Source organism: Saccostrea echinata, unplaced genomic scaffold (genome assembly GCF_033153115.1).
Source record: "Saccostrea echinata isolate AGI-Se365-2 ecotype Australia unplaced genomic scaffold, CSIRO_AGI_Sech_v1 ptg000047l, whole genome shotgun sequence".
In the NCBI taxonomy this organism is placed as follows: domain Eukaryota; kingdom Metazoa; phylum Mollusca; class Bivalvia; order Ostreida; family Ostreidae; genus Saccostrea; species Saccostrea echinata.
In genome coordinates, this window is record NW_026889796.1 from 5,278,118 (window position 1) to 5,292,172 (window position 14,055).

Sequence of the window (14,055 nt, forward strand, 5' to 3'; positions counted from 1 at the left end):
TTTTCTACCAGTGCAACGGGCGATTTTGAAAAAAAGTAACACTACTAAGGCTATCGTTATTCACTCTGACTTTAATACATGATCATTTGTGTATATCTTTCTATCGTCTTATATATAGCATACAAGCCTGTTACTCGTTAGCATTGCTTAAACATTTACATAATTTAAAGCAGAAATCAATGATCGTTTTGGCTACGTTGTTCAAAGCGACATAATTTGAGTCATCGAACTTTGAAACAAAACTTACATTATGCAAATTTCCAAATAAACATTCAATCACAAGGACAAATTGTATATAAAAGCTATCTTTGGAGGGTGGATGGAGGGGAATATTTCCAATGCATTGACAAGTAAAATATTTGTGCTTGTTCAAATACAAGTAGAATTGCACCATACTGCACTCTGCTGCAATACACTGCGATACATTGTGATGTCTGCCAAATTGTCCAATCAAAATTAACTTAGTCAATTTTTTTTTCTTAATTGAATTTAAAAACTGATTGAATACACACACTTTTTTCATTTTATGCTTTGAAAAAAAGGTTTCAAAAACAGACTAGAGAGCATTTCTTTTATTCTCGTATTCTTAAATATTTGTTTTTCTTTGATATGAATCAAAATTAACAATCAGTAATTAAGTCGAAGGACTTTCACAAAGTTACGTGTAATTATTTTTTTTTATTTTTTTTTTTTATCAAATGACTAGTTTGAGTATGCGCAAAAGATCCAAAAGTAATGAACACTCCTTTTTGACTGATGAGTGGATTTTTTTTGTTTGCAAGAGAATTTATGCTGTTTACCATAATAAGAATTTAATTTAACTGCATTTTATTGCACTACACTACAATGCAATGTCAATCAATAAAATGAAGTCCATTTTTGTTTTACATTGTGGTATTGAAAATAAGGTGTCAATTAACATATTTTCTTATATATTTTCATTTTAAAAAGTTTTGAAAAACAGACTGGGTGGAATATTTTCATTTACATTTTCTTATATGATTGTTCTCTTTCATACGAATCTAAATTAACAATACAGTAATAATGTCGAAGGATTTTTCGACAATTTTTTTCATTGCTGTTTATTATTTTATGCAACGCCTAGTTTCTTATATGAAAGATTGAAAAAGAGAGAAATCTCGTGTTTGACTGATAAGTGTAAATTTTGGGAGTGATGCAGATAAGCACCAGGAAGGATAAAGAGAATATATTCTGATAACAGTACTTAGAGCTAAGTTCTCATCAAAGAACAGTTACTTTTGCTGATTTTTTTTTATTGAAAGACTGATATGGATATATGCGAAACATCCCGAGGAAAATTGGATTGTCGAGTGAAGTTCTTTAATTGCAAGCTAATTAATTTTGCTTTTAAATAAAAATACAAGTGTCCTACAATACATTACATTGCAATGCTTGGTGTACTGTCTAATTAAAACATACTTGGTCAATTTTTATTATTGGGCAAAACAGTGAAAAAATATAAACTTTCCTGTTTGACTGTATGTGAATATTTTGAGACTCAAACAAAGCGCAAACGACTTTGTAGAACAATCAAAGACGCTTTTCAATACTGCTTAGCAGTACTTGTTTAGTGAGATAAGCTCGCACTAAGTCCTTTACACGCGACATTACCCGTAACCGTTATTTACTCTGACTTTAATACATGGTCATTTGTGAATGTCTATCTAATATCTTATATATAGTATACAAGCCTGTTACTCGTTAGCATTGCTTAAACATTTACATAATTTAAAGCAGAAATCAATGATCGTTCTGTCTACGTTGTTCAAAGGGACATAATTTGAGTCATCGAACTTTGAAACAAAACTTACATTATGCAAATTTCCAAATAAACATTCAATCACAAGGACAAATTGTATATAAAAGCTATCTTTGGAGGTTGGAAGGAGGGGAATATTTCCAATGCATTCACAAGTGCTTGTTTAAATACAAGTAGAATTGCACCATACTGCACGCTGCTGCAATACACTGCGATACATTGTGATGTCTGCCATATTGTCCAATCAAAATTAACTTAGTCAATTTTTTTTGTTACTGCTTTTTTTTTTATCGAATGACTAGTTTGAGTATGTGCAAAAGATCCAGAAGAAATGAACACTCCTTTTTGACTGATGAGTGGATTTTTTGTTTGCAAGAGAATTTATACTGTTTACCAAAATAAGAATATATAATTTAGCTGCATTTTATTGCACTGCACTACAATGTCAATCAATAAAATGAAATCCATTTTTGTTTTACATTATGGTATTGAAAATAAGGTGTCAATTAACATATTTTCTTATATATTTTCATTATTTAAAAAGTATTGAAAAACAGACTGGATGGAATATTTTCATTTACATTTTTTATATGATTTTTCTCTTTCATACGAATCTAAATTAACAATACAGTAATAATGTCGAAGGGTTTTTGACAAATTTTTTCATTGCTGTTTATTATTTTATGCAACGCCTAGTTTCTTATATGAAAGATTGAAAAAGAGAGAAATCTCGTGTTTGACTGATAAGTGTAAATTTTGGGAGTGATGCAGATAAGCACCAGGAAGGATAAAGAGAATATATTCTGATAACAGTACTTAGAGCTAAGTTCTCATCAAAGAACAGTTACTTTTGCTGATTTTTTTTATTGAAAGACTGATATGGATATATGCGAAACATCCCGAGGAAAATTGGATTGTCGAGTGAAGTTCTTTAATTGCAAGCAAATTAATTTTGCTTTTAAATAAAAATATAACTGCCCTACAATACAATGCATTGCAATGCTTGGTTTACTGTCTAATTAAAACATACTTGGTCAATTTTTATTATTGGGCAAAACAGTGAAAAAAAAAACTTTCATGTTTGACTGATGAGAGAATATTTTGAGACTCAAACAAAGCGCCGATGACTTTGTAGAACAATCAAAGACGCTTTTCAATACTGCTTAGCAGTACTTGTTTAGTGAGATAAGCTCGCACTAAGTCCTTTACACGCGACATTACCCATAAAGCTCCAATTTTCGCCGTAAATTATCACAAAAGCGAAGATTAATTAAGTAGATTGTGATTTTTTAAATCCCACTCATTTCTGTTTAAAATCTTAAAAATCTTTCAGAAAATTCTGGAAACACATTTTTCTAGGACATGTTTTTAAAAGAAACAGATTATAGCAATTTCCTGTTTACTGCCAATTTTATTTATAAAACCGGTTCTACCCTATAATCTTAGAATGGGTCAACCTACTCTACGTGTCTTGAATTTAAATCACAATAACATTAGTAGGGGTGCAGCATGTGAAATGAAAAAGTTATGACGTCTGTTTGTTTGTTTGCTTGTTGTTTAACGTCCCTCTCGAGAATTTTTCACTCATATGGAGACGCCACCACTTGCCGGTGGAGAGCTGCAAATTTTGTCCCGTACTCGGCACTTACGGCCATTGAACAGTGAGGGATCTTTTTCGTGCCAGCACCTACTGCGACACGGGACCTCGGTTTATACGGTCTCATCCGAAGGACCGGTCCCCACGTCCTACAGTGGGATTCGAACCCGCGACATAAGGATCAACTCCTTACTTCGCGAATCTAAAGCAGACGCTCTAACCACTGCGCCACGCGGGCGACTTATGACGTCTGGCTTGTACAAACTCATAAAATTATTATTACAGTGTGATAAATATTCTATACAAAAAGAATCTTCTATACACATATTAAAGAATAAGCAATCAAATCTTTATATCTATATTGGCATTTTTTATTTCCTTCATTATGCATGTATACATTTAATAATTCTACAAATCAAGGGGGGGGTCCGACCCCCCCCCCCCCCCCCCCCCCGCCGAACTGCGCATGCTCTTCTTCTCCCCCTAAGCGGGGAACACAAATTTTCTGAATTAACTTGTTTCGACTTTTCGTCTCGTTATTATGACTTTACTAAATGTCGTTAGAAGACGTTTTATCTCATTCTCTGACGAAATTCTAATTTATATATAAGTCGTAATAACGATTTTTTAATTTTTTTTATTACGACCTCCTTAGTCGTAATCACAGTCTTTATTTCATTTTATCGACATTTTATCTCGTTAGTTTGAATCTCGTTTTTAGACTGTTTTTTTTTTTTAATTTTCTTAGTTTGACCCATCAGGGCTTTCGTAGTGTACTTGTACAACGCATTTCCTTTGTATATTTTGATACTGAATGACGTTTTTGTTAACTAGAACACTGCTACTATTCTGTATTTTGACATGCACTAAAAATAGACCTTAGTTGAAAACATTAAATGAGTATTCATTCCCTTTATAAATAACTTTACTTCTAAGGCAATTATCTAGAATTTTTGTAAACGGGTGGTAAGGGGGGGGGGGGGCAGGGCTTATGCTAACATTTACAAACAACAACACGTACAGGACTATGATGAGAATGCTTAAATTGAATGCTTAAATTAAAAATTAAATTATAAACCTTTATGGAATAAAGAAATTAACATGATTTTTACTCTAGTTCAGATAGAAACATGTCCCGTGAAAAATATGACAAGCTTAAGTGAATATCACTTTCAGTACAGTCATCAAAAGTGTGATATTTATTAAAATATAAGACAGTGGTTTGGCCTCGCTCAAGCTCTCAGTGGGTCGAGGGAAAATGAAAGCGTTGGTGGGGAGCCATGGCGGAAGCCTACGGATCCGCAATTTGAACGGCAGGAATTCTATTCAAAGTTCATATATTTTTTTTAAATATTGCATCAGATTATTTTAATGCAGATTTTGTATTTAAATCATGATAGATATACAATTAAATATAAGGAATATCAAGGAAATGTGACGAGTATCAATTTTATATATTGAAGTTCCTGTCTAGCAACAAAATAGCAAAAATGTTAAAAATACTTAAAAATAACAACTAAAGCCATGCTAATGTTAGTAAAATAAATCAGTTTAGTAGCACAAATTTCAGCATATATTTTAATTTTTCATTTGCAATAATGTCCTAAAAGTAATAAAAAGTTGTATAGATTTTATAAGGGTGACGGGAAAAAAAGTGGAATTTTGAAAATCATAGAATGTTAACAATTTCTCATTTTAGAAATTTGATATTTGTACCAGTTACAACCAAAAAAGGTCCTAAAATATATCAGCCCGGGCATCCATTTTTTTTTGTATCAAATATGTCCTTCATGAAGAGGTCAAAACTATCAAAACTACTATAGTTTTAAAATATTTTTTCTAACGACCTGATCTCTCATAATTCAACTAAAATATGGGTGTTTTATATACATTATTACTTATGATTAAGCCATTTTGGAGAAAATAAATATTGAAATTTTCATTAATTTTTCAATTCCATTATTTTGGATTAAATGAAATTTTCGAACCACTTGATTATGATGAATGGGGTTCATCTCTTTTTTCTTTTAAAAATCAAAATTAAAAGGAGAGCTAGGGGATTGTGGACAACCCCGATGTCCCTCTCTAGATCCTCCACTGTAGAGTTCTCAAATTCACTCTTAAATAAGAAATGCAAATGTTTAAATTTAGTTAAATATTCTCCAATTTATTTAATGTCTAGTTTGCTCAATGCTAGCCATATCATATATTTCAACTTTTATAGAGAATAAGAAAGGCAAACCCTACACCCATTTCTCTAAAGAGTATATATAGTGTTGAAGCACAAAACTGATTTTTTTTTCTATATTGTGAATTGAAATGCACTTATCCCTAAGTTAAACACCAATCATCATGGAAAGGTGATAGTACTGGATTTAAACCTTTACCACTCTGTTTGTCAACATTTCAACATGTTCAATATAAATAAGAGTACAATAATCGTACGCATCAGAAATCACTTGAAATCTAACATTACGGTTTGTAAGATTTGACAAATTGGTAAGTTTTTGAATCAGTCAGATTATATTTGTAAATCAAGTATCAACCGTTTTACTTAGTGCAGTAGAATAATACAACCGAAAAGTAGCAGACCTTTAATATACGGAAGCCTCCGTGGTTTAAAATACTTGAATTGGATACTTTTATTTGTACTCTTTAATAAAAAAAAATCCACTACAAAATTTTTAAAGCAAATATATAATATTATAATTTTGTATTACTTTTGCTTTATCTGTTATTTATCAATTAACTGGCCGTGTTAATGAGACCTAGTCATTCCAGTACCAGTTTAAATCCTAGAGTGTCCATGTACTGAGGCGTAGAGGTGTCAATACTAACTGTGTTATATATGGTACATTGTCTTATTTTTAGTGTCTTATCAATATATACTAATACATAAATCTTCTAATATATAGACATATTTTGTATTATATTTAAGAGTTTTGACGTGATTAAAAGCATCTTCGTTTAGTTTTCTATGATCGTTATTTGACACTGTGCACATACTCCCGAGTGATGTGACGTTTCATTAGAGTTCAACCCCCCTACCCCGCGAAGTAAATTCGATGACAATATTTTCTGATTTTCCCACAGAAACACCAACATATTTATATCGATTTAATCCCTATGCATATATTTTGATTGTAGCATATGAAAAGAAAAACTACACTTCAAGCTTATATCAATATTTTCATTTCAATATTTTGTAAAGTTGATATAACTTACAGCAACAAAATAAATCAAATAAAAGAAGATAAAAAATCAAATCAAATAAAAGAAGCTTTTCTAAATGCCAAAAAACATCTAGAGGTGATATAAATATATGTGTATAAACAAGGAGATATAATTAATACTTTATATGTTGAGGACTAAAGATAAGACAAAGTGCAAATTATAACTGTGGAACACTTCTGTTATCCTTCTGGCCCTGACGTGTGTTTTAGGTGTATTAAACCACAACTCTCAACTTTGAATTGTAAAAAGAATATACACAATAACCACAATTAAACTAATGAATAACTGTAGAAAAAAATTTAGAGAGTGATTTTCTTACATATAATTTTGGAGTGCATAGTGTAAGGATGATTTGTCAAAGGGCAGTCAAAATTACGCCCCCTTCTGATCTAGGCGTTTAAAAAATACTTACTTTTTTTTACTTCACATTCCTCTGCAAAGGTTTGAGAAACGGTATTCAATGCATAAATCATAATATTTTTAGAAATAAAAATGGAGACTATTATAAAAAAAATATGATTATTATTTACAAAAATTGATGATTTATCCGATAATCCAATGTTGTAAAATCGTTTAGACAAAACTATTGAATTCCTAATTCATTTTACAAGGCTGATATTTTTCATGCCCTGTTACGTTTGATCAGCTTCAAGAAGTGCCAATTAAGTGCAGGATATAGGTTGAAACTTTGAGGTTTTTCACAGGTCTACCGCATTCAACAGACTACTAAATAAATATAGCCATTAATGACCCCTCATTAATACTATAAATTCAAGCAACTATCGCCTAATCTTCATAGATATTGTCTTACTGGCTATAATTCAATGTTTTCTCTTTATTCATTATATAGGCAAAATTAAAGAAAAAGTGAAACATGATTAAGTTGTCTGTCAACACACAAACCTTGCTTGCAGCACTGAGTATAGGTCTCTTTGTATATTACTTTATCAAACGAATGCGATATCGTCTGCCGCCAGGACCTTGGTGCATACCACTTATCGGCCATTATAAAAGTAAGCATTATTTCAATATTATTTTGAATTTTATTTTATTTTTTTTAAACCATGAATTTATCTAATGCAGTAAAGAAAAAACATTTTTTAATTCTAGAACAGATTAACAAAAAATACACCAAAGCAACTGGACGTTTTAATTTTATGTATATTACAAGTATGACAGTTTTCAGAGGGTCGAACTTTTTCTTGCATAGTTCACTAACGTGTTTCATTCTCAATAAAAACACTAATGTGTAGAACGAATTCTTTCATTCAAGACTTGTTATAAAATGAAAAATACACATTTTTGCTGTTATTGGCAATACAATTTTCATGAACCTATGCATGTAAATGATGAAAACACTACAAATAAAATTTGATAAATATTGGTTGTACATGTATATCATCAAGATCATTAATTAGTATCCACATTTTGTAATCTTTGTGAATTTTCAGTTTACTCTTCTGTTGAAATGCACAAGAAAGTTGCGGAGTTGTCAAAAGTATACGGTCCTGTTGTACGACTGTCTTTTGGTGAGGTTTAGTTACTTCCTGCAACAATTTAAAACAAATGTTGAGTAAACCGACTTTTGTTTCCTGTTCTTCTGAGGTATAGCTAGATGATATAAAACACAAATCGTTTGGTAAAAACTCATGATGTCGAAAAAAGCAATGTGACTCAGATTAGATTTAACTTTATTGGCTTTTTATGTTGGTCTCAAAATAGGTACACAAACTTGGATTTTCCTAAACACTAATGAAGTTGTAATAGAGGCATTGGTAAAAAAGAAGGCAGATTTTGCTGGAAGACCAAAGTCAGCATCAAGTAATATTATTAATTAATTAACCACTGAATAAATCATATTTTTAAATTAAATATACAAACACAATACAGAATGATAGTTGTAACAATTTTAAAAAAATAGAGGAAGTTTTTCGAAAGAAAATAATTAAGTATTTAATTATTTGATTAATAATGATTTAATTAAGTAATTACAGTAATTAATTAATCAGTATTAAGATATGTGTGTGTGTGTGTTTTTTTAGCTGATGCAATAACTGCAGGAGGAAAAGACATCGCGTTTAGTACTTATTCGCCAACTTGGAAACTTCACAGGAAAATAGCAGGAAAAGCTCTCAGGTGTGTTCCTTTGTCAAGAAAAGAAAGGACTTGGAAAATGTTTGTAATGATATTTCGCTTAGAAATAACATGGATGACGGCTCATAGGGGATAAGATGCATTTTCAAAGTTAAGGAAAAAGAGAAGACATTTTTGACAATTGTCATTGTTTATGTTAAAAACATTTCCGTACTCGAAAGATTCTTTGAATACTTTTTATGTCATTAGATGAAAGATTTTGATTGAAAAGAAAATATATCAATATTTCTGAGTAACATTTTAAATCACAATATCCTTGCAAAAATGTGACAGATATAAAAATCGTTTTAATTCAGGAATTATTTACAAGGGGATCTTCTTGAAAATATGATACAAGACAACATGGAGAAATTCCTAAATAAAATGGCACAGGAAAAAGGTCCATTCATATTTAAAGACTACGCAGATATGATGGTATTCCACCAACTGTACACTATTTGTTTTGGGCAGAAGTAGGTTTAGGAGACAAGTTCTATTCTTTAGTGAATTTCGTACATCAGTGACACCTATATGAGCAAACAGATTTCAAACGTGTAAAACCTTTTGATTTGAATCACATGTATTTCTGTTATTCAAATGAATTGAAATTAAAATAAATCTTTTAACAGACTTCCTATTGATGACCCGGAAGTAAAAACACTTCTTAAATTAGAAGAAAACCTGATTGAGGATTTTGGTACTGGCTTCGTGGAAGATTTAATACCGTGTCTGAAAAACATCTGCCCTACTGCAAAGTGGAGGAATTTTCTAAAACTGGCAGACCAACTAACAAAATTGATAAGCACCAAATACAGAGACCACGTAGATACATATAAACCAGGTAATCAACTTTTATCACAAGCTGACAATATTTTCTTAATAAAAATGAGAATAAATATCAATTCAATTTCATGCAAAAATTTGAATAGAAAAATTTGTATAGAATTTATTTGCTGTACAATTATTTATACAGTGTATAAATGTACTCTTAAATTTTTAACGAATCATACACTTGGATACATGTATCAATAATATTTCTCAATCTTTTGAAGGTGTCAATAGAGATTTTATTGACAGTTTGTTGGCGGCAAAAGAAGAGGCAAAGAATGAGGGAGACGAATCCGCCCTGGAGAAGTTGGACGATACACGTTTAATTCAAACCATATCAGATATATTTTTAGGTAAGAAGTGTGTTTCGGTTACATTTGAATTCCATGGCATATTTTTTAAGAAATACGAGGGGGGATACTTCTATTTCTCTAGTCTAAGCAGTGGAACTGGCTTATCATCATGTTACACCATTTGTTTAAATATTGATTTTTTAAAATTGAAAAGCCAACAAATAAGCAAGTAAAATATTTTACGAACATTGTATTTTTTTTATAGCATTATCATTATTTCGTTTTATTTTCTTATTTTTTCCCTAAAATTTTCAAAGAAAAATCCTAAATGTATTTTCTTTACTTTTTGGACATTCCATTTAGAAACTATACGATAACTACTGATTATGACGAACATTTTTAACAGCTGGTGTAGATACTACCAGATTTACAATGGACTGGTTTGTATATTTCATGACCAGATTCCCGGAAATACAAACCAAATGCCAGGAGGAAATTGACAGGGTCATTGGTAATTTAAATTTCTAGAGTAACATACATTAAGTGAAAATATATACATATATATATTAAAAAAACAAATAACACTTATAGAACACATTTTATTTGGCTTTCACAAGTAAAATACAATATCACAAGAACTTGCAAATTAATAGCTGCATCGATATTTGAAATTTTCGAAGGAGCAAGACACCCATCAATGAGAGACCGTAAAAAATTGGACTACACGGAAGCTTGCTTGTTTGAAAGTATGAGACTTGGAAGTGTTGCAGGACTTGGTGTCCCACACATGGCCATTTGTGATTCACAAGTCGGTCTGTATTGTATAATAATGTTTTATTGTATTGTATAATAATTTTTAAAGATTTTCACTCAGAACTAGTGTCTTCTAATCAAAATGATACAATTATTGTTCACTATATATTTTCTTTTTATAAGACCCTAAAATGTTAAAATTGTTAAAAAAATACAATTACTTTCACGAACAGGGGGATATGACATTCCAAAAGGCATCACGATCTTTATTAACCACTGGGCTCTTCACAATGACCCAAAGTTCTTTAAAGACCCAGAAAAATTTGACCCATATCGTTACCTTGATGAAAATGGGAAAAAGAAACCTGCCAGACCCGATAGTTGGCTTCCGTTCTCAGCTGGCAGCCGAGTTTGTTTGGGAGAAACGGTCGCCAAACCTGAAATGCTGTTGATGTGTGCAAACCTGCTGCAGCGATTTGAAGTCCGTCTCCCAGATGGCGAGAAAGCAAATCCTGAATACAAGCAACTAGGATTTGGCACAGAACTTCCATCTGAGTATAAAGTCATTGTAAAGGATAGGATCATCAAGAAATGATTCGTGGGATATATTATCAATTATAAACAATATAAGAGGTCAAAAAGAATGTCTTGCTTTTGTATCAGAAGGCATGATCTGAAAGAAAGTGGACTAAGAAACGCCTTCATAACTTTCCAAGTATCGAACAATGGGTTCAGAATTGAATGAGGGTTTACCTTTTATGATGCCCCTTAATCTCTATAAATGTTCTAAGGAAACGTAAGCTGATAGTATCTTTAAGTGCTTGTTTTATAGGGGAGCTTTAGCCGTCTTCCTACATTTTTTCTTTCTGATTAATTTTTGTGGAAAAATTACTTATAACGTTTCATTTAAATAAAAAAAATCAAATGCGCCTTGAATATGTGCAAACTCCTCCGAAGTTGGATGTTTTACCCCCGCTTTTTAACGGGAAATAAAGGATAAGATACTTAATATATTTAAAATAGGATTTAAATCTCAATTTTAATTTATAAATTACAATGTATACCTGAAGGAATTAGATTTTTAATCTTATCCCCCCAGTTTTGAGAAAAACTGTTTATTTGGTTTCTTCTTTCTTCCCATAAATTTTGTATTGTCTGCGAGTTTTCTCTGAAAATTATTCATTCACATGTTGTGTAAATGTTTGAACGCACATGCAATGAGTAAAATGACATTTTTAATTAAGATATCTTTAGCTATATTTTATGAACTGCTATCAAAATTAATTTATAAACAAATATATAGGTGTCTAGACAAGATGATGTTTTTGTAATAACATGAAGGCTAATGTACGTTCTCTTGACTCTTATTCGTTGATTCTAAAATATTTACAACTTCCTTGCTTTACAACAAAATGATTTGACATTTAAAATACATTTATATGATACACTACACGAGGATATATACGAAAATTAAAAATGGGAGAAATCTAAAGGACACATGCATGCCCTTGCGTTTAAATATATGATATGTAAGTTTCATAATATTCAAATATATTTTGAAATGTTATAAAGTATCCTTGTATTGTGATTTTTTGTGCCTTCTATATTCCTTTTGTTCATTTTATATCAGTGATAACACTCAATTGTTAATCCTTTGCTATTAAAGTATTAAAAGCTTTTACATTTTGAATTCGGTAACTATACAATGAGCTCATATTACAAAGTTATTGTGTAGTATCATTGATGGAAGTATCCGAATGTATGTATTGGAAGTTTTTGTATACCAATCATCAAAGTAAATTGCAGAGGCAGGCATTGTCCTTACAAGATAAATGGACAGGGTAGAATACTGTTTCTTAATTATCATTTAGACAATTCTAATCATGTTCATATTTCGGTTACGACAGGTCCCTCTGACAAAATTGTCTCTACCAGATACCCATGAACGACTACTAGTATTCAAATTTCTATATAGATTCCCAAAAGGAGCTCATCATGACATATTGTAAATATTTTTATTCACAAGGTTAGTGGGTATACTGATGAAATTAGAAATTAGAATTTATAATTATTTTTTTCATTCATTTTACTTGGATTTATTGGCATAGATTTTAATGATTCACAGAACTATACATTTGTATTATAAATGGTTACTTTTTATATATTCAGGATTTTCTTCTGCCATTCACTATTTACAACAACTTCATGGCAAATAGTAATACGAGGGGTGATCAAAAAGTTCGCAAACTTATTGAATTACTTCCTTAAAAGAAATAAAATGAGGTTTCAGTGTTTATTATTTTTTAAAGTAGTCCTCTCCGATTTTAATGCACATCTGCCATTGTTCTGCCCATGCGCGAATCACGTGATCCAGACAGTCACGTGACACGCTCCGTAGCAGTCTGCAGCAGTTTAGCAGAAGCTAAACCATTTTCCCGAGTTCTATAATTCTTACCATGCAAGTTATTTTTTATAACAAGAACAGTCCATCTGTCAGAAATGGCCAAATCTCGGCAATAGGATGGGTGGATAAGGATATCCCTTCCCACAATTAGTATGGTGACCCTTCACAACCCGAGTCCTCTGTCTCGGGAGCGTCGTTTATCCAATGTGGATAAAGTATGGGCGCCTTCTTTTTATCATATCTCATATTTTTAAAGTCTAAAGTAAAAGATATTTTAACAATTTAATAATTATATTATTGGACTTTTGCGAGAAGCGCTGACTTTTACAATCGACGGCTTACTTTTACACCAGGAAAATATACGGAAGCTCTTTTGCGGTATAAATATTTAGTTTAATAGTTAATAAAACGATAATAACGGCCATTTCAAAGCACATATTACGTTGTTGAGGAAGGGAACGGCAACAATCCTACTTTCAACCCCCTCCTTTCCGACCTTACCAACTTCTGCCAAGTTTTTCTTCCAGAATGTCTTTGCTTTTTTATTTGATTCCTTCAGAAAATGAGAATAAAAGAAGATAGTATCTCTGATGAATAAGGTAATTTAAATAATGTTATTTTACCTCCAATCATTTCTTGTGTTGGTGAATAATGTAAGTGCCCCTTGTGCCATAACTCTAACCACTATTTAGGTTTTCTTATTTATTATTAATTCCGTACCTCCGTACATAACGCAAGTTTAAATGTCAAAGTAAGCCGTCAACTGTAAAAGTCAGTGCTTCTCGCAAAAGTCCATTGTTATGATATTAAACTATTTTTCTAATTGTAACTTGACGATGTTTCATAACAAATTGCACAACGAAGGATACATCTTTTCCCCGGCTTGCTTTCGCTGGGCAACGGAACAAAATTTAATATCATTTTTAACCATCTCCCTGCCTTCACTAAAACAATCGATCCAATTAATGATTGAACTGCTGGTAAGTCTTTTGTCTTCATAAACCTTGTACAAATTATCATACTCTACTGCAAA

General features: G+C 31.3%; 1 protein-coding gene across 1 annotated transcript; it reads left to right on the forward strand.

Moving 5' to 3' along the window:
- Positions 1 to 5,794: 5,794 nt before the first annotated feature.
- Positions 5,795 to 11,296, forward strand: LOC133202647 (steroid 17-alpha-hydroxylase/17,20 lyase-like). Its single transcript, XM_061338501.1, has 11 exons — positions 5,795 to 5,876; positions 7,462 to 7,624; positions 8,063 to 8,140; positions 8,334 to 8,432; positions 8,654 to 8,747; positions 9,062 to 9,217; positions 9,374 to 9,585; positions 9,797 to 9,925; positions 10,272 to 10,376; positions 10,546 to 10,677; positions 10,852 to 11,296. The coding sequence occupies exons 2-11, from the start codon at positions 7,486 to 7,488 to the stop codon at positions 11,211 to 11,213; spliced, it is 1,506 nt and encodes a 501-aa protein (XP_061194485.1). The 5' UTR covers positions 5,795 to 5,876; positions 7,462 to 7,485; the 3' UTR covers positions 11,214 to 11,296.
- Positions 11,297 to 14,055: the final 2,759 nt, after the last annotated feature.